This window comes from Engraulis encrasicolus, chromosome 7, assembly GCF_034702125.1.
Source record: "Engraulis encrasicolus isolate BLACKSEA-1 chromosome 7, IST_EnEncr_1.0, whole genome shotgun sequence".
NCBI classification, from domain to species: Eukaryota; Metazoa; Chordata; class Actinopteri; order Clupeiformes; family Engraulidae; genus Engraulis; species Engraulis encrasicolus.
Window position 1 is genome coordinate 43,171,857 of NC_085863.1, and position 15,000 is coordinate 43,186,856.

Consider the following 15,000-nt stretch of genomic DNA (forward strand, 5'->3'; position numbering starts at 1 on the left):
TATGATGAGCTGTATGAACGTGAACCTTGACAAACACCTGCTGTCACTGTGTGTGCTTTTCCAGGCCATGTCTGCAGTGCTGTGCTGTGGTCCGGTGTTCGACAACGTTGGCCTCTCCTCCGATGGCTACCTGTACAAGTGGCTGGACAACATCCTGGGCTGCCATGACCTCAGGGTAAGGCCTGCTTTGTAGATGTGTGGTCTTTTGGGACGTGTCCGTTTTTTTGCCGTTGTGTTTGTCCTACTGTATGTAGTGCATTAAGCCTATGCTGACCACGGCTCACATGAAAAAGAGACAACAGCCTCAGTGTGACTACCCTTGTGGAATAAAGAAGAAATAAAGATAAATAAAGAAAGAACCTAGAGTGGAGTAAGGTTGATTACTGGTATAAGGTAGAAATTACATCTTACTGATGTAATTGCAACAGTAGTACAATGGGCTCACATAGTTTATACACCAACCGTTTCCAACTTGGGGCACACTTTGAAATTTTCACAAATGTTTGGGGCCCATCTCTGACCCAATAAACAATGAAACTCAAATAAATAGTCAACAGCAACACACACAAATGTACAGTAATTTTGATTTGTAGAACATGATTTCAAGGCCCACTTGGAAATCCTCCACGGCCCACCTGTGAGAATCACTGCTGTGGTGCATTGTAATGACTTGGTAGACCAGCTCGACAGGCAGCTCACATTGACACAACACCAGGAAATAAACTGATAATGAGGAAATATAGAAATATATTGTGACATTGATGCCATTGTCACAAGCTCGAGTTGTGAATGGTGTCAAATTTTTGGGCGTGAAAGAGTAAGCAAATGCTATTGTGGCATGTGACTGACTGTCAGGAAATTAAATGGCTACTCCTGTGAAATTGTATCGTGATCACAGTAAGCTGATTGAAAGTTTTAGGCTGTAGTACACATTTATAACATGACTGCACTCTCTTGCTCTGTGTTGCGGTAAGAGCTGATATGTTATGCGGTCTTCATTTGATAATTTTACAGTCTATAGTTAAATTTTATATAGTTATTATGAGCCCAACCGTAAGTTTTCATCGGACGGACACCTCACTTTCAGAGTTGCCAATCTCAGATTAGACCTCAGTTTGGAGGTGCGTCAGAGATGGCTCATGGGTCACTCATCAGACAATTTGAAAAGTATTAAAGAAAACAGCAGAAGCAAAGAGTGCTTTGCTTCTGTGGACTATCGCTTTGGAAACAACGCACCCACAAGGACTGGAGTTACAGGCGCGACACCCCTCTGTCTTTTGTTTAAAGAAAACAGCAAAATATTTTTTTCCCCCAAAATAAACCCAGGTTAGGAAAGTTAAAAAGGCTACCACAGCCCATAATCAGCTGATTGGTATGAGCACTTAAGACAATTAGACAGGCTGCTCAGTCTGTTATGTTAGTGTTATATTAGTTATATAAGAAGGGAAAAAGTGGCAAAGCTTTTGATTTTTTGAACCTGAGGGGCTGACACCTCTCATACCTTCTAGATGACCTTCTCCTCACTCTCTGTACATTACCTCATCTCGGTTGGAACCAAGAAAGTGACAGAAATGTTTATTATTGACTTCAGGACCTTCTCATCTTTCATCTGCCTTGACCTTTTTCTCACTCTCACTGTCGCCTAAGGCCTTTGTGACACTGACACGTAGAGAGTTAAAAAGACTGCCACAACCCTGGGGTGCATTTCTCGAAAGCATAGTTGCTAACTATGTTAGCTACTTTGTTGTTTGCAATGCAATTTCCCTTTGGTAACTACCCAAGCTGCCCACTGGCTAACAACTACTCTTTTGAGAAACACACAGCCCTTAACTAGCTGACTGCAATGAGCACTTCCAATTACATGACCTACGCAGTGTGTTACCTCACGTGTGTTGGAATGGAATGAAAAGAAATGTTCGTTACTGACCTCAGGACGTAGACCTCTTTCACCTTTCTTGGCCTTTTTCTCACTCCCACTGTCCCCCAAGGCCTTTGTGTCAGTGGCATTGCTAGGTCTCCTGACCCCATCAAAGCAGTTGTCTGACCTTTTCACCTTGTGTCAATTAAAAACAAGGTCTTTCCTTGACCTTTGTCACCTTGTTAGCCAAGAGAGAGACATGTCCAAAGGCTGTGTGTGTCTGTGTCTGTGTGTGCTGTTGTGTCTTGCAAAATTGCTTATTATATATTGGCAATACATTTTTGTATGCAGGATTTTTAATGTGTTGCACCCCTGAAAAAATGTATCCAGACTTGTAATTGGTGGGTTCAATATGCTTAGTGGATTTCAATGAGGACGTCCGAATGTCTGTGCATCACGTCTATGTCTCTAATGTAGGGTTGCCACCTCTGCCTGACAGAAACCCTGGGCATTTAGATAATAATCTATCTTTTTGCTAGTAAGCAATGGTTCCCTTTGTTTGGTGTCCTTCGGGGACACAGCATTGTCTGCCCTGGGCGACAAAATCGGAACAATCAGGGAAAACGGGGACAGGTGGTAACACTACTGTAATGTGTGTGGATGTGTAGTGCATTTCTAATGTGTCATCCCTCTCCCTGCTCTGTCTCAGGTGCACCGTCTGGGCTGTGAGGTGGTTGTGCTGCTGCTGGAGCTGAACCCGGACCAGGTGAACCTGCTAAAAAAAAAAAATCATTATGTTTATAGATTTTCAAAATAATTCAGAAATAAATCGCATAACTGTACTGTGATAAAAAATTAAATAAAAAAAATAAATAGATTCTAACAACAACTACTGTAGGGTGTTGCATAAAACAAAGTCTTCTCATCTATCTCTCCCTTCCTCGCAGTGTAAGACTTCAGATTCTAGAATACATCCACATGACAAGACAAAATAATAACATTGAATAATAAAAATGATCATCGTCTTCCTCATCCTCGTTTCCCAGGTGAACCTGTTTAACTGGGCTGTGGACCGCTGCTTTACTGGATCCTACCAGCTGGCCTCGGGATGCTTCAAGGCCATCGCCACAGTGTGTGGGAGTAGGTGAGTGGACCACACGCACACACACACACACACACACACACACACACACACACACACACACACACACACACACACACACACACACACACACACACACACACACACACACACACACACACACACACACACACACACACAGTGTTATACTGTACAGCGTACAAACACACACACATACAGTATGCACGCACACAAGTGGGCACACACACACACACACACACACACACACACACACACACACACACACACACACACACACACACACACACACACACACACACACACACACACACACACACACACACACACACACACACACAGACTCACTCACTCACTCATATTCAGTCCATAGACAATCACACACATACTACAGTAGGCCTACATACACAAAACACACACACACGCTTGATTCCTCAAACCAGTTATTCCATTCCTGTGGTTTTTCATTGTATATGCCCATTCCCATCACAATGCATTCTCAGCAGGTCTCCCTGCAGACGACCTTTCAACGGTGGCAATTATGTTGCCATGTATGTCACATTTCATCATTTTTACACCAGCTGTCACATGCTATTGGTGTTGATTTACGATATACAAACAATAGCCCAGCCCATAGCTCTGAAGTTGATCAACACTCCAATGATTGACTTGGCATATTTGCGCGTGTGTGTGTGTGTGTGTGCGTGCGTGCGTGCGTGTGTGCACGCATGCATGTGTGTGTGTGTTTTGCATGTGTGTGTGGTGTGTGTGTTTGCAGGAAATAGAGCTACATTATCTAAATGTGAGCATGTTTGTGTGTTTGCAGGAATTACCCGTGTGACATCGTGACCCTGTTGAACTTGGTGCTGTTCAAGGCCTCCGACACCAGCAGAGAGATTTATGAGATCTCCATGCAACTCATGCAGGTGAGTGTGTGTGTGTGTGTGTGTGTGTGTGTGTGTGTGTGTGTGTGTGTGTGTGTGTGCGTGCGTGCGTGCGTGTGTGTGTGTGTGTGTGTGTGTGCGCGCGTGCGTGCGTGCGTGCGTGCGTGTGTGTGTGTGTGTGTGTGTGTGTGTGTGTGTGTGTGGGCGGGTGCGTGGGTGCGTAGTGCGTACAGTACATGCAATAAGGCTTCTACTGTACACTGGTAACACTCTGTATATGACGAGATGTGATGTGTACTGTATGCAGCCCTCGAGTTGTACAGGGATGAGGGGGGATGCCATCCCCCCTACAATGAAAATGGTCTAAAATCACCCCCCTCAATGACAATGGTCAACAAGCATCCCCTTCTAAAACAGGCATCCCTTCTTAACACATTGTGTCAAAATTGCACTTTTAGCAACTGCTTTTTCAAACGTTTCTTGGGGGAGAAACCCCTGAACCCCATTAATCAGAATCCATCTCTGACCATCCACCCTGGTTTGATTTTACAACTCAACCACTGACAACCACTATGTTGTGCTGCAGGTGCTGGAGAGCAAGCTGTCGGTGTACTCCAAGAAGATCACGGGCCAGCGGCAGGGCAACATCCTGTACGGCACCCACGGCCCCCTCCCCCCCCTCTACAGCGTCTCCCTGTCACAGCTCTCCAGCCAGCTGGCCAGCATGTACCCCGAACTCACACTGCCACTCTTCTCAGGTACATACCACTTTTACTTTGGTGTTTGGTCAGTGTGTGTGTGTGTGTGTGTGTGTGTGTGTGTGTGTGTGTGTGTGTGTGTGTGTGTGTGTGTGTGTGTGTGTGTGTGTGTGTGTGTGTGTGTGTGTGTGTGTGTGCGTGCAGTCTGCGCATGTGTATGTGTTTGTGTGTGTGCACATCTGTTTGTGTATGATTTGTGTATGATTGAGTTTATGTGTGCATGAGAGAGAAAGATTGGAACATGGGCATGTTGGTGAGAGAGAAATGCACTAGTTTATTAGGTGTGCATGTAAGTGTATTTCAGGGACCATTTGTGCTGTGAGTGTGTCTATGAGGGTGAGAGAAATATACAGTGTGTGTGTGTGTGTGTGTGTGTGTGTGTGTGTGTGTGTGTGTGTGTGTGTGTGTGTGTGTGTGTGTGTGTGTGTGTGTGTGTGTGTGTGTGTGTGCGTGCGTGTGTGTTTGAGGTTTCCCATGTGTGTGTGAGGTCTTGTTGCGTTCTCAGCAAGCTTTGCTCCACCGCACGGTAAACACACACCTGAGTGCCAACGCAGCAGCAGCAGCAGCAGCATGGGGCCCCAGCTGCTCTACTGTAGCTATTCTGGCCCTGCACCACGCCTTACTCACACACTGCTGTATTACTGTCTCTCTCTGTCTCTCGCTCTCTCTCTCGCTCGCTCGCTCCATCTCTCTCTTGCTCTCTCTCTCTCTCTCTCTCTCTCTCTCTCTCTGTCTCTCGCTCTCTCTGTCTCTCGCTCTCTCTGTCTCTCGTGCTCGCTCGCTTGCTCTCTCTCTCTCTCTCTTTCTCTCTCTCTCTCTCTCTCTCTCTCTCTCTCTCGCTTGCTCGCTCGCTCTCTTTCTCTCGCTCGCTCGCTCTTTCTCAGTCTGTGTGTCTGTCTGTCTGTGTGTCTCTCTGTCTCTGTCTCTGTCTCTCTCTCTCTCTCTTTCTCTCTCTCTCTCTCTCTCTCACACACACACACACACACACACACACACACACACACACACACACACACACACACACACACACACACACACACACACACACACACACACACACTCTCCCATTTCTAAACCAATTTGTATAATTTGAATAAATGTATTCATGCCTGTGCGCATGCACGCAAACGCACATTTACATTCATTTACATACACACTCAAACCACATTGCTATATATACCAATTCACAAACAATGTACTCACACACACATACAATTTTACCCACACCCACTCTCTATCTGTCTCTCTGTCTCTGTCTCTGTCTCTGTCTATGTCTATGTCTCTGTCTGTCTGTCTGTCTGTCTGTCTGTCTGTCTGTCTGTCTGTCTGTCTGTCTGTCTGTCTGTCTGTCTCTCTCTCTCTCTCTCTCTCTCTCTCTCTCTCTCTCTCTCTCTCTCCCTCTCTCTTTCTCTCTGGGGTGTAGGGTCAAGGTGGTGGAGTTCGCCTATTAGAAGTTAGTGAGTGATGTAAAGTCTTTTTTTGGGAGTTTGGGGACTAAGAGGAATGCTGTGTGAGGTGGATGAGGAGGAGAAGTTGGTGTTGAGGCTGTGAGGAGGAAACTGTTTTTTTTTTGTCTTTTGTTTTTCTCCGCTAAAAGAAGGATGTTCTGACGGCTCTGTAACAAGTTGACATTTGGCCCAATAAAGGACTATAAAACCTCTCTCTCTCTCTCTCTCCCTCCATCTCTTTTTCCCTCTCACCTTCCTCCCCTCTCTACAGAGGTGAGCCAGCGCTTCCCCACCACGCACCCCAACGGCCGCCAGATCATGCTGACCTACCTGCTGCCGTGGCTGAACAACATCGAGCTGGTGGACGCCAGCCTGCCGCCCACCTCCAGCCCCTGCACCCCGGAGGAGGAGGCCCGCGGCCGGGCAGGCGGCCTGGGCATCAGCCACCGCCTCAAGGGCAACGGCTGGGGCTCCCTCCAGGCCACCTCCCTGGTGCTCAACAACCTCATGTACATGACGGCCAAGGTGGGTTGAGTTGGAGGGAAGGGAAGCAATCGAAGCAGTGAGGTGTTTTATGGGCTGTATTCAGGGTCACTGACAAGTTTGTCTGGGCCTGGGACACAGGTTAGGTGAGGGGTGTAAAGATTGATGCATGGGGGCCCTACCGTGGCTGATATGGTAGGGCACACGTTTACCACTCGGCCGACCCGGGTTCGATTCCCGGTCCGGGTCCTTTGCCGGTCCTTACCCATCTCTCTCTCCCAGCTCGCTTCCTGTCTCTCCTTCACTGTCCTGTCTCACAAAAAAACAATAAAGGCTGAAAAGCCCCAAAAATATACTTAAAAAAAAGATTGATGCATGAGGATGTATGTGTGGCATGTAGTGGGTTTCTTTTTTTTTCTTGGCCTTTATTTTCTGATAGGACAGTGTGAGAGCAGAGAGGAAGTAAATAGGCGAGAGAGATAGGGAGGGGTCGGTAAATGACCGGGGCCGGAATCGAACCCGGGTCACCGGCGTGGCAGCCCAGTGCTCTACCATTACAGCCCCGGTAGGGCCATTTTGTGGGTTTCTGCTGTCTACGATAAGCAGGGACAGATTGTAATCAAATAAGCAAACAAAAATAGCAATCATGAAATAACACACATAAATAAATCAATAAATGAATTCACAAACGGGCAAACTGAATGTATAGCACAGTTCATGCAACAAGTTCTAAAGCTCAAAGTTGAATGCACATTTGTAAATAATGAAATTAAGAAAGAAAGAAAGAAAGGAAGAAAGGAAGAAAGAAAGGGCAATGGCTGGGGCGCATGTGTCAGCGTCTCTGTAGTACTTGTGCTGGCTGGCCTTTGCAGTGTTCCATCCTTGACCCTGTAGTTTCAACAGCAGCGTTTGGAAGCACTGTACACCCGTCTCCAAAAGAGTTGTCGCCTATCCATCTGTTTGGAATAACAGCTAATAACCTGACTTTCAATTAATCACTTGGCTTCAGAAGTCACTCATATGAAAGCTACAACCCGAATGAAAATGTATGTACAAAAATAAATTTCATGCACCAAAGAAAGATTGACCCTTTATTGAACACAGACAGGGCAGATTTTCACAAGACAAAAGTTTTGTCGCCTATCGAACATAATGTGAAAATGAGCAGATAAGTCACTTCAAAACACTTCAAATACGCAGATCGGGTGTCATACGTACTCACCGATTCACTCACACCTCTCCAGAAAATCAAATTTGGCCTTAGGTGTATGTTTAGGGTCATTGTAATCATGGAAAGCAACACAATGAAAATCAATGGAGTTCAAGGAGAGATGGTGACATATTTGCTATTCGTAGAGCAATACATTTTTAACTTCATGATGTAATCAATGATAAAAGCCTTCACACACCAGCAGCATGCATGCAGCTCCTCATAGAATTTAGAATGATTAATTGAAAGTCAGGTTATTAGCTGTTATTCCAAACAGATGGATAGGCGACAACTCTTTTGGAGACGGGTGTAGACAAGAGGGCATGGAAATGTCTAAATGAAGTCCACTGTTGTAATGCACGAGTGTGTGGTCTGGTCTGGCTTATCTGTCATGTTCTCACTACCTGGCTCTCTTTCAGACTTCATCTGTTGTCTGTATGCCAGTGTTTCTGGACTGACTCTGTCTGTCTGTCTGTCTGTCTGTCTGTCTGTCTGTATCTCTCTCTCTCTCACACTCTCTCTCTCTCTCTCTCTCTCTCTCTCTCTCTCTCTCTCTCTCTCTCTCTCTCTCTCCCTCTCTCTCTCTCTCTCTCTCTCTCTCTCTCTCTCTCTCTCAGTATGGAGATGAGCTTCCTGGTCCTGAGATGGAGAATGCGTGGAACGCTCTGGTTACCAACGACAACTGGAGCAACAACTTGCGGACCACCCTGCAGTTCCTCATCAGTCTCTGCGGAGTCAGCAGTGACACCACACTACTGCCATATGTAAGCACACACACACACACACACACACACACACACACACACACACACACACACACACACACACACACACACACACACACACACACACACACACACACACACACACACACACACACACACACACAATACTGCCATATGTAAGCACACACACACACATCACACTGCTGCCATATGTAAGCACACACACACCCGCACGCACGCACACACGCACACGCACACATGCACGCTCGCGCGCAGACAGACACTCACACGCACGCATGCACAGACACACACACACACACACACACACACACACACACACACACACACACACACACACACACACACACACACACACACACACACACACACACACACACACACACACACACACACACACACACACACACACACACACAGGTGTCTCTGAAGTACTTTCACACACTTTGATGGAAATACTACATATTCTCACAAACATGCAAACAAAATAACTTATTTCACTTTAAATGTTTGTCCTTGAATTTCTCATCTCCACTGCTCCAAGTAAGCTTCTGTGACAAGACTTTGCACAAGGAAGACCTGAAGTGTGCAGATTGTCTCCTTTTTGTACAAAAAAATAATCTTTAATATACAAAATAAGGAAAGTCCTCCTCACCTGTGTCTGCTCGCGTGTCTTCAGATTAAGAAGGTGGTGATCTACCTGTGCCGCAACAACACCATCCAGACCATGGAGGAGCTGCTGTTCGAGCTGCAGCAGACGGACCCTGTCAACCCCGTGGTGCTGCACTGCGACAACGCCCCTTTCTACCGCTTCGCCGCCAGCAACAAGACCGTGGTGGCCTCAGGAGAAGGTGATTAACCCCATCTACTCTACATCAGTGATTCTCAAACTTTTTCAGACCGACGACCACCTTATCCCCCCAAAAGTGTCCAGGGACCACCTGTCAACTAAAAGGACAGTTGACGGGTGCTTATTTGACACTGCTAATTTTGCTGCAAATCACTTACTTTTTATTCACATTTACAAGCCTGTCTTATTGTGGTAAAATGTGACTTCAGCTGTCTTTAGCTTTGTAATAATGTTACAGATAGATCCTACTGCTAGCTTGTCGTGGGAAAGTAGAAATGCCCTCACAGACCACCTGAGCTCTGTCGCGGACCACCAGTGGTCCCCAGACCACACTTTGAGAATCCCTGCTCTACATCTACTGTAGGGTCAGCCATTGGCGCCCTACTCTCACCACAATAAGTACTGTATCATACAACACAGTAGAAGTATCATCTACAGTGCATCTATGCTGCTCAGCCATGCTTGCCTCAAGTGAAGGCCATAAACCTTCTGTAAAAGACATAAAATGATCACCCAGCTGGGGTGAATAATATTACGGCATGTGAATTTCCAGAGATTTAATTGAAGAAACAATGCCACAATAGACAATTCACAATTCAACAATACAATGTGTTTTCACATGGTATTTTGTACAAATCCATTCACTACTGGGCAATTTTGTGTTCAAAAGTAGATTGAATTAAATTAGATAACATCATCATCTAAATTACATAGGAATGTGGATCGGAATATGTGATGGCACACTACACCACTCTGAGCAGTATTAGTGTAATTTAGGTAATGGAAGTTGAGGCTACTGGCTGTTTTTTGTTTTGTTACTGTAAATCAAACTGTACACTGTTTTGTGTGTAGGTACCACATCCAGCAGTAACACCATAGTGGCCGCTCAGGAGAACTTCCAGGAAACAGACGAGGCCAAGATCGCCCGGGAGAACGAGGAGAGGTGGGCCATCTAATTTCTTCATCTCCTGTGTGTTTCATACCTTGCTCTCTTGCTTTGTATTGAGAAAGACCCATAGTACAGTACATCATGTATTTATCAGTGTCTGTTCTTGACAATTGATTTGGGACCGACTTAGCTCACTGTGCAGTAATGAGTCATTGTTTTGTATTGCGAAAAATCTATTTTGAACTATCTTGAGACACACCCTGTTTACTTAAAGTGATACTGTCGCATTTTTGGAAATAAGCTCATATTACACCTCCCCTTGAGTTAAATAATTGAGTTATACCTTTCTGTTGTAGCCTACTTTCAACCGTTCTCTGAGTATGGCAGTGCAAATTTTACCTCCATGCTAGCAGTTAACATTGAGTCCTATGAGACCAGCTAACTGGTCTCATAGGACTCAATGTTAATTGCTAGCTTGGAGGTGAAATTTGCCCTGCCGTACTCAGAGAACGGCAGGAAGTACAGGAGAAAGGTACAACTCAATTATTTAACTATAGGGGAGGTGTAATATGAGCTTATATTTTCCAAAAATGGGACAGTAATGAGTATGAATGGGTTTGCTGCCTGGTTAATTGTTCAGTGTCTACTGTCAAGTCTGGTCCCAAGTTAGCATTTGGCCATAGCCATAAAGTCTGTTATTGTACAATTTCCAATTATTATTATTGTTATTAGTATTATTATAATTATTATTATTACATATCATTATTACGTATTTATTCAATAATGTAACGAGTGCTATGATGTCTTGTGTGTCTCTCCAGGCTGAGTAACATGGCCAGGTCCCACAACAGGCTGGAGTCGCGCTACAGCAACAGCTCTGGAGGCTCCTATGATGAGGAGAAGAGTGAGTGGCAACCTCCAACTCTGACTAAATAACTCCCTCCTATTTTTAGCATATAGTCAGAGCACTTGTTGAAATGACGTGTGTGTGTGTGTGTGTGTGTGTGTGTGTGTGTGTGTGTGTGTGTGTGTGTGTGTGTGTGTGTGTGTGTGTGTGTGTGTGTGTGTGTGTGTGTGTGTGTGTGTGTGTGGTGTGTGTGTGTGTGTGTGTGTGTGTGACATATTTTTGGTTTGTGTGTGCTTATTTGTGAAAGGCGTGCCTTGCAACAATAGCCCTCATGTTCAGATGGAAAACAGATTTCTATTCATCAGGTGCACCGTCCCTTGAAAGCCATGTGTGGTGCCACCACCCATCTGCTGATAAGACACAGATAAATACTTTTACTGGCATACCTCACGCTCTTGTAACTCACCGTGTGTGGGGTGAACTTGGCCAGATGGGCCAGACTGCCAGTCAGGACAAACAGGTGAATGAATAAAAAGAAGAGAAGGACGACACTCTCCAGACTTTTCTTGGTTTATGTGCAGGGGCATACGGTAGTTACCGCATCTATGCTGTGGGATTCAGAGCCCACTTCAAAACTGTGAAGAATCAGCAGGCGATTTTGTGAGCATGTCCCCTCCACTTTTCAAGTCAGGGCAGAACAGAACATCTGCTAACCTGTGCCAAGATCCACAGCAGAGACGCAGGTGCAAGGGGCCCCAGGCTACAGGTTGCTATTAGTCCCCAACGGAAGGCAAATTGTGCGACAAATGACGTAGACCTGTGTCATAATTCTAAACTCGGAATGAAGAATAGCATGTCTGCCAAATGGCAAGAGAAATATTACCCAGATTTAGAAATCAGCAGATGAATTTATCTTGTGAAAATTTTGCAAAATGGACGACCCCCCGCCCCCCTTCCTTTGTCCAATTGGGGGCCCCCTGGCAGGTATGGGGCCCTAGGCTACAGCCATATCTAGCCTGTGCGTTGATCTGGCCCTGCCAACAGACCTCTGCTAACCTGTGCCACATCCCACAGCATGGACGAGTGCTGTGCTCGTCTCGGCACAGATGCAAGGGGAGGGTATCTGGACAATGCATCTCTGAGATTCCAGCCCGTACCAAGTGACTGCACGTAACCTCGCTAGCTTTTAGTCTGTCCGCATACCGCTCATGTCTGCTTTGGGAGAGGGACTTTAGGCAGCAGTCAAGTCAACCCCTCCTACTCTACCACACACACACACACACACACACACACACACACACACACAGACTGACAGAAACAGACCTGTACGTACACACACACACACACACACACACACACACACACACACACACACACACACACACACACACACACACACACACACACACACACACACACACACACACCCACACACAGACTGACAGACACAGACGTACACACACACTCTCACACACACACACACACACACACACACACACACACACACACACACACACACACACACACACACACACACACACACACACACACACACACACACACACACACACACACACACACACACACACACACATTCTACACAGTCTAGATAGCACTGATATGCTGATGGGCTATTATTCTGAGGCGTGAGTGTGGTTTTGACGTCAGAGCGGGACGTTGTGAACTGACACCTGGGAAGGGGACATGTTGCTATAGCCTGGCCAAGGTCATGGCTTTCATTTACCACACACTGTGCACTGAACTCCCTGATACCATACACACACTGTGTACATGCTGCCACCCAGGGAAGACGACAGAGGGGGGGACAAACGGGTCACTTGTCCCGGGCCCAGGGACAGAGAGGGGCAGACAGAATTGAGTACTGATAACATTGTATGTATTGCGTTTGGGGCCCTTTCGGATGACTTTGTCCTGGGCCCGGCCAAAGCTGTCAGTGGCCCTGTTGCCACCTATGCAAAATGCAGATATCTCATATCACCGCATATCACATCGTGTTCAGAGATTTGTCAGCAGCACAGATGGTGTTGTAATTGACCGCAAGCATATGTACTGAAACATACTCTGACTGCTACTGTCCAAATACGGGTGTCCTATCTATCAGTGAGTCACATTATGCTCTGGGATCTCTCTCCACAGATGAGGTGTTATAAAGCCAATTTTACATGTAAATCTAACCTAATGCTTTTGGCAAAAATGATGTATGTAAATAATTGCCTTTGTTTTTGTGGGATTGTTATCATTATGGATTTATTATTGGGATTATGTGAAATATCATAACTCTTATGATCCAGAAAGAAGAAAGAAGAAAGTAATCACTGTACCATGTGTAATAAACAGATATGTGTGCATGTGTTTTCCTAGTCTGAGATGTTCCACCCTATATCATGTATTTTGTTTTTTCATACATTGCGTTCTGTCAGAACCATTTCAGTCAAGAAACACAAGAGAAAAATATAAATGAAATTTCTTTTATTGAAATTATGAATTACATTTGGCGGTATAGCTCTGTTCGGAGGAACCCCCCTATTTCCATGAGCAGCATGGAAAAGCATTTAGTCAGGGGGCAGCAGCAGTTTAGGGAATTCTCACCCCAGCAGGACAGGGCGAGAGATAACCCCCATGAACAGAGCCAAGCGACGTGACAAGAGAACATGTCACATCATACACGACAAGGTGGAGCAGGGGAGGTGGTGGGTAGCAAAAACCGAGCAGCATACAGTTGAGAGGAAGTGGATAGAATTTAAAAGGCGTGCCGAAGCCGTGTGGCCAATCACTAGGGAAGAAAGATTATCAGCTGAGGGAATGCACCTGGATCAATTAGGAATTAATTAGATGAAGGGGAGGGCGGCAAGCTTCTTGACTACCATGGCCTGGCCAGAACTGACGTTAGTACTTTAATTTATGCATAGAATATGTCTCAAACAAGTGTTTCAGTGAATTTGTCTCCCTGTATTGCAGATGACCCGTTGCCACCCTATGCCAGCTGGTTGATTGGTGTTCTGGAGAGTAACCGGCCCCAGCCGCTGCCCATGCCCGTCAATGGAGGCTGCTGGGCACCCTTGGTGGACTACTTGCCAGAGACCATCACCCCACGAGGACCCCTGCACCGGTGGGTACTACAGTAGATTAGACCAGTGGTTCTCAAACTTTTTTAACATAACTCCCCTAGACGTCATCATAAGCCTTCCAAAGACTCCTTTACCTAATCATAAGCCTGCCCAAGTGATTTGAGCTGGACATCGCATTCGCAAGGAGCAATCATGGCACTGTCAAGAAAACATGGTGCAAAATCAGTGTCCCCTACTGGACTACTGGATGTGTTACACATACTATTGTCCACAGTCAGAGTCACATAAATACACGGTGTAGAAGCTTTTCGTGATGTACATGTTGCACCAATATACGCAAGTATGAACATCTTGTGCGTGACATCTTATGTGAGTCATGAAGACATAAAACACAGGCACACTGTCAATCAGAGAGTTATGTGCGTGCGAGTGCGCGCACACACACACACACGCATGCGCACACACACGCACGCGCACGCGCACACACACACACACACACACACAAACACTTACACAAATACACACATACACGTGCATGGCACATACACGCACGTGGGCACCGTGCTCTGGAAATGCTCATTTGACTTGGCAGCGCTACAACTATGCCCTGGTGCACTTAACTGCCCCGCTGTTTTGCATTGTTTGTGTATGATGGGATGCCACTCTGTTTTGACGTACCCATGGAAACAGGGAAAATATACAAATTTGCATACGTCACCACGGCGATGGTGATTACGTAAAACAAAGCTCCGAGGCTACTTCTGAAAGCACTTCTGTGTGTTGCGTTACCAAGGAAGCATCCATCAGATAGCCGATCAAAA

At 45.9% G+C, this 15,000-nt stretch overlaps 1 protein-coding gene across 9 annotated transcripts in view; it reads left to right on the forward strand.

The window, feature by feature from the left end:
• Positions 1-15,000, forward strand: part of LOC134452941 (protein furry homolog) — a 140,640-nt gene that overhangs the window by 86,385 nt on the left and 39,255 nt on the right. For all 9 annotated transcript variants that reach the window (XM_063203622.1, XM_063203621.1, XM_063203620.1 and 6 more), the window contains exons 28-38: positions 65-175; positions 2,568-2,624; positions 2,905-3,002; positions 3,805-3,904; positions 4,449-4,620; positions 6,340-6,593; positions 8,379-8,525; positions 9,184-9,355; positions 10,207-10,297; positions 11,065-11,147; positions 14,070-14,220. In XM_063203622.1, coding sequence (XP_063059692.1) covers positions 65-175; positions 2,568-2,624; positions 2,905-3,002; positions 3,805-3,904; positions 4,449-4,620; positions 6,340-6,593; positions 8,379-8,525; positions 9,184-9,355; positions 10,207-10,297; positions 11,065-11,147; positions 14,070-14,220 — 1,436 coding nt within the window. The remainder of the gene's footprint in view (positions 1-64; positions 176-2,567; positions 2,625-2,904; positions 3,003-3,804; positions 3,905-4,448; positions 4,621-6,339; positions 6,594-8,378; positions 8,526-9,183; positions 9,356-10,206; positions 10,298-11,064; positions 11,148-14,069; positions 14,221-15,000) is intronic.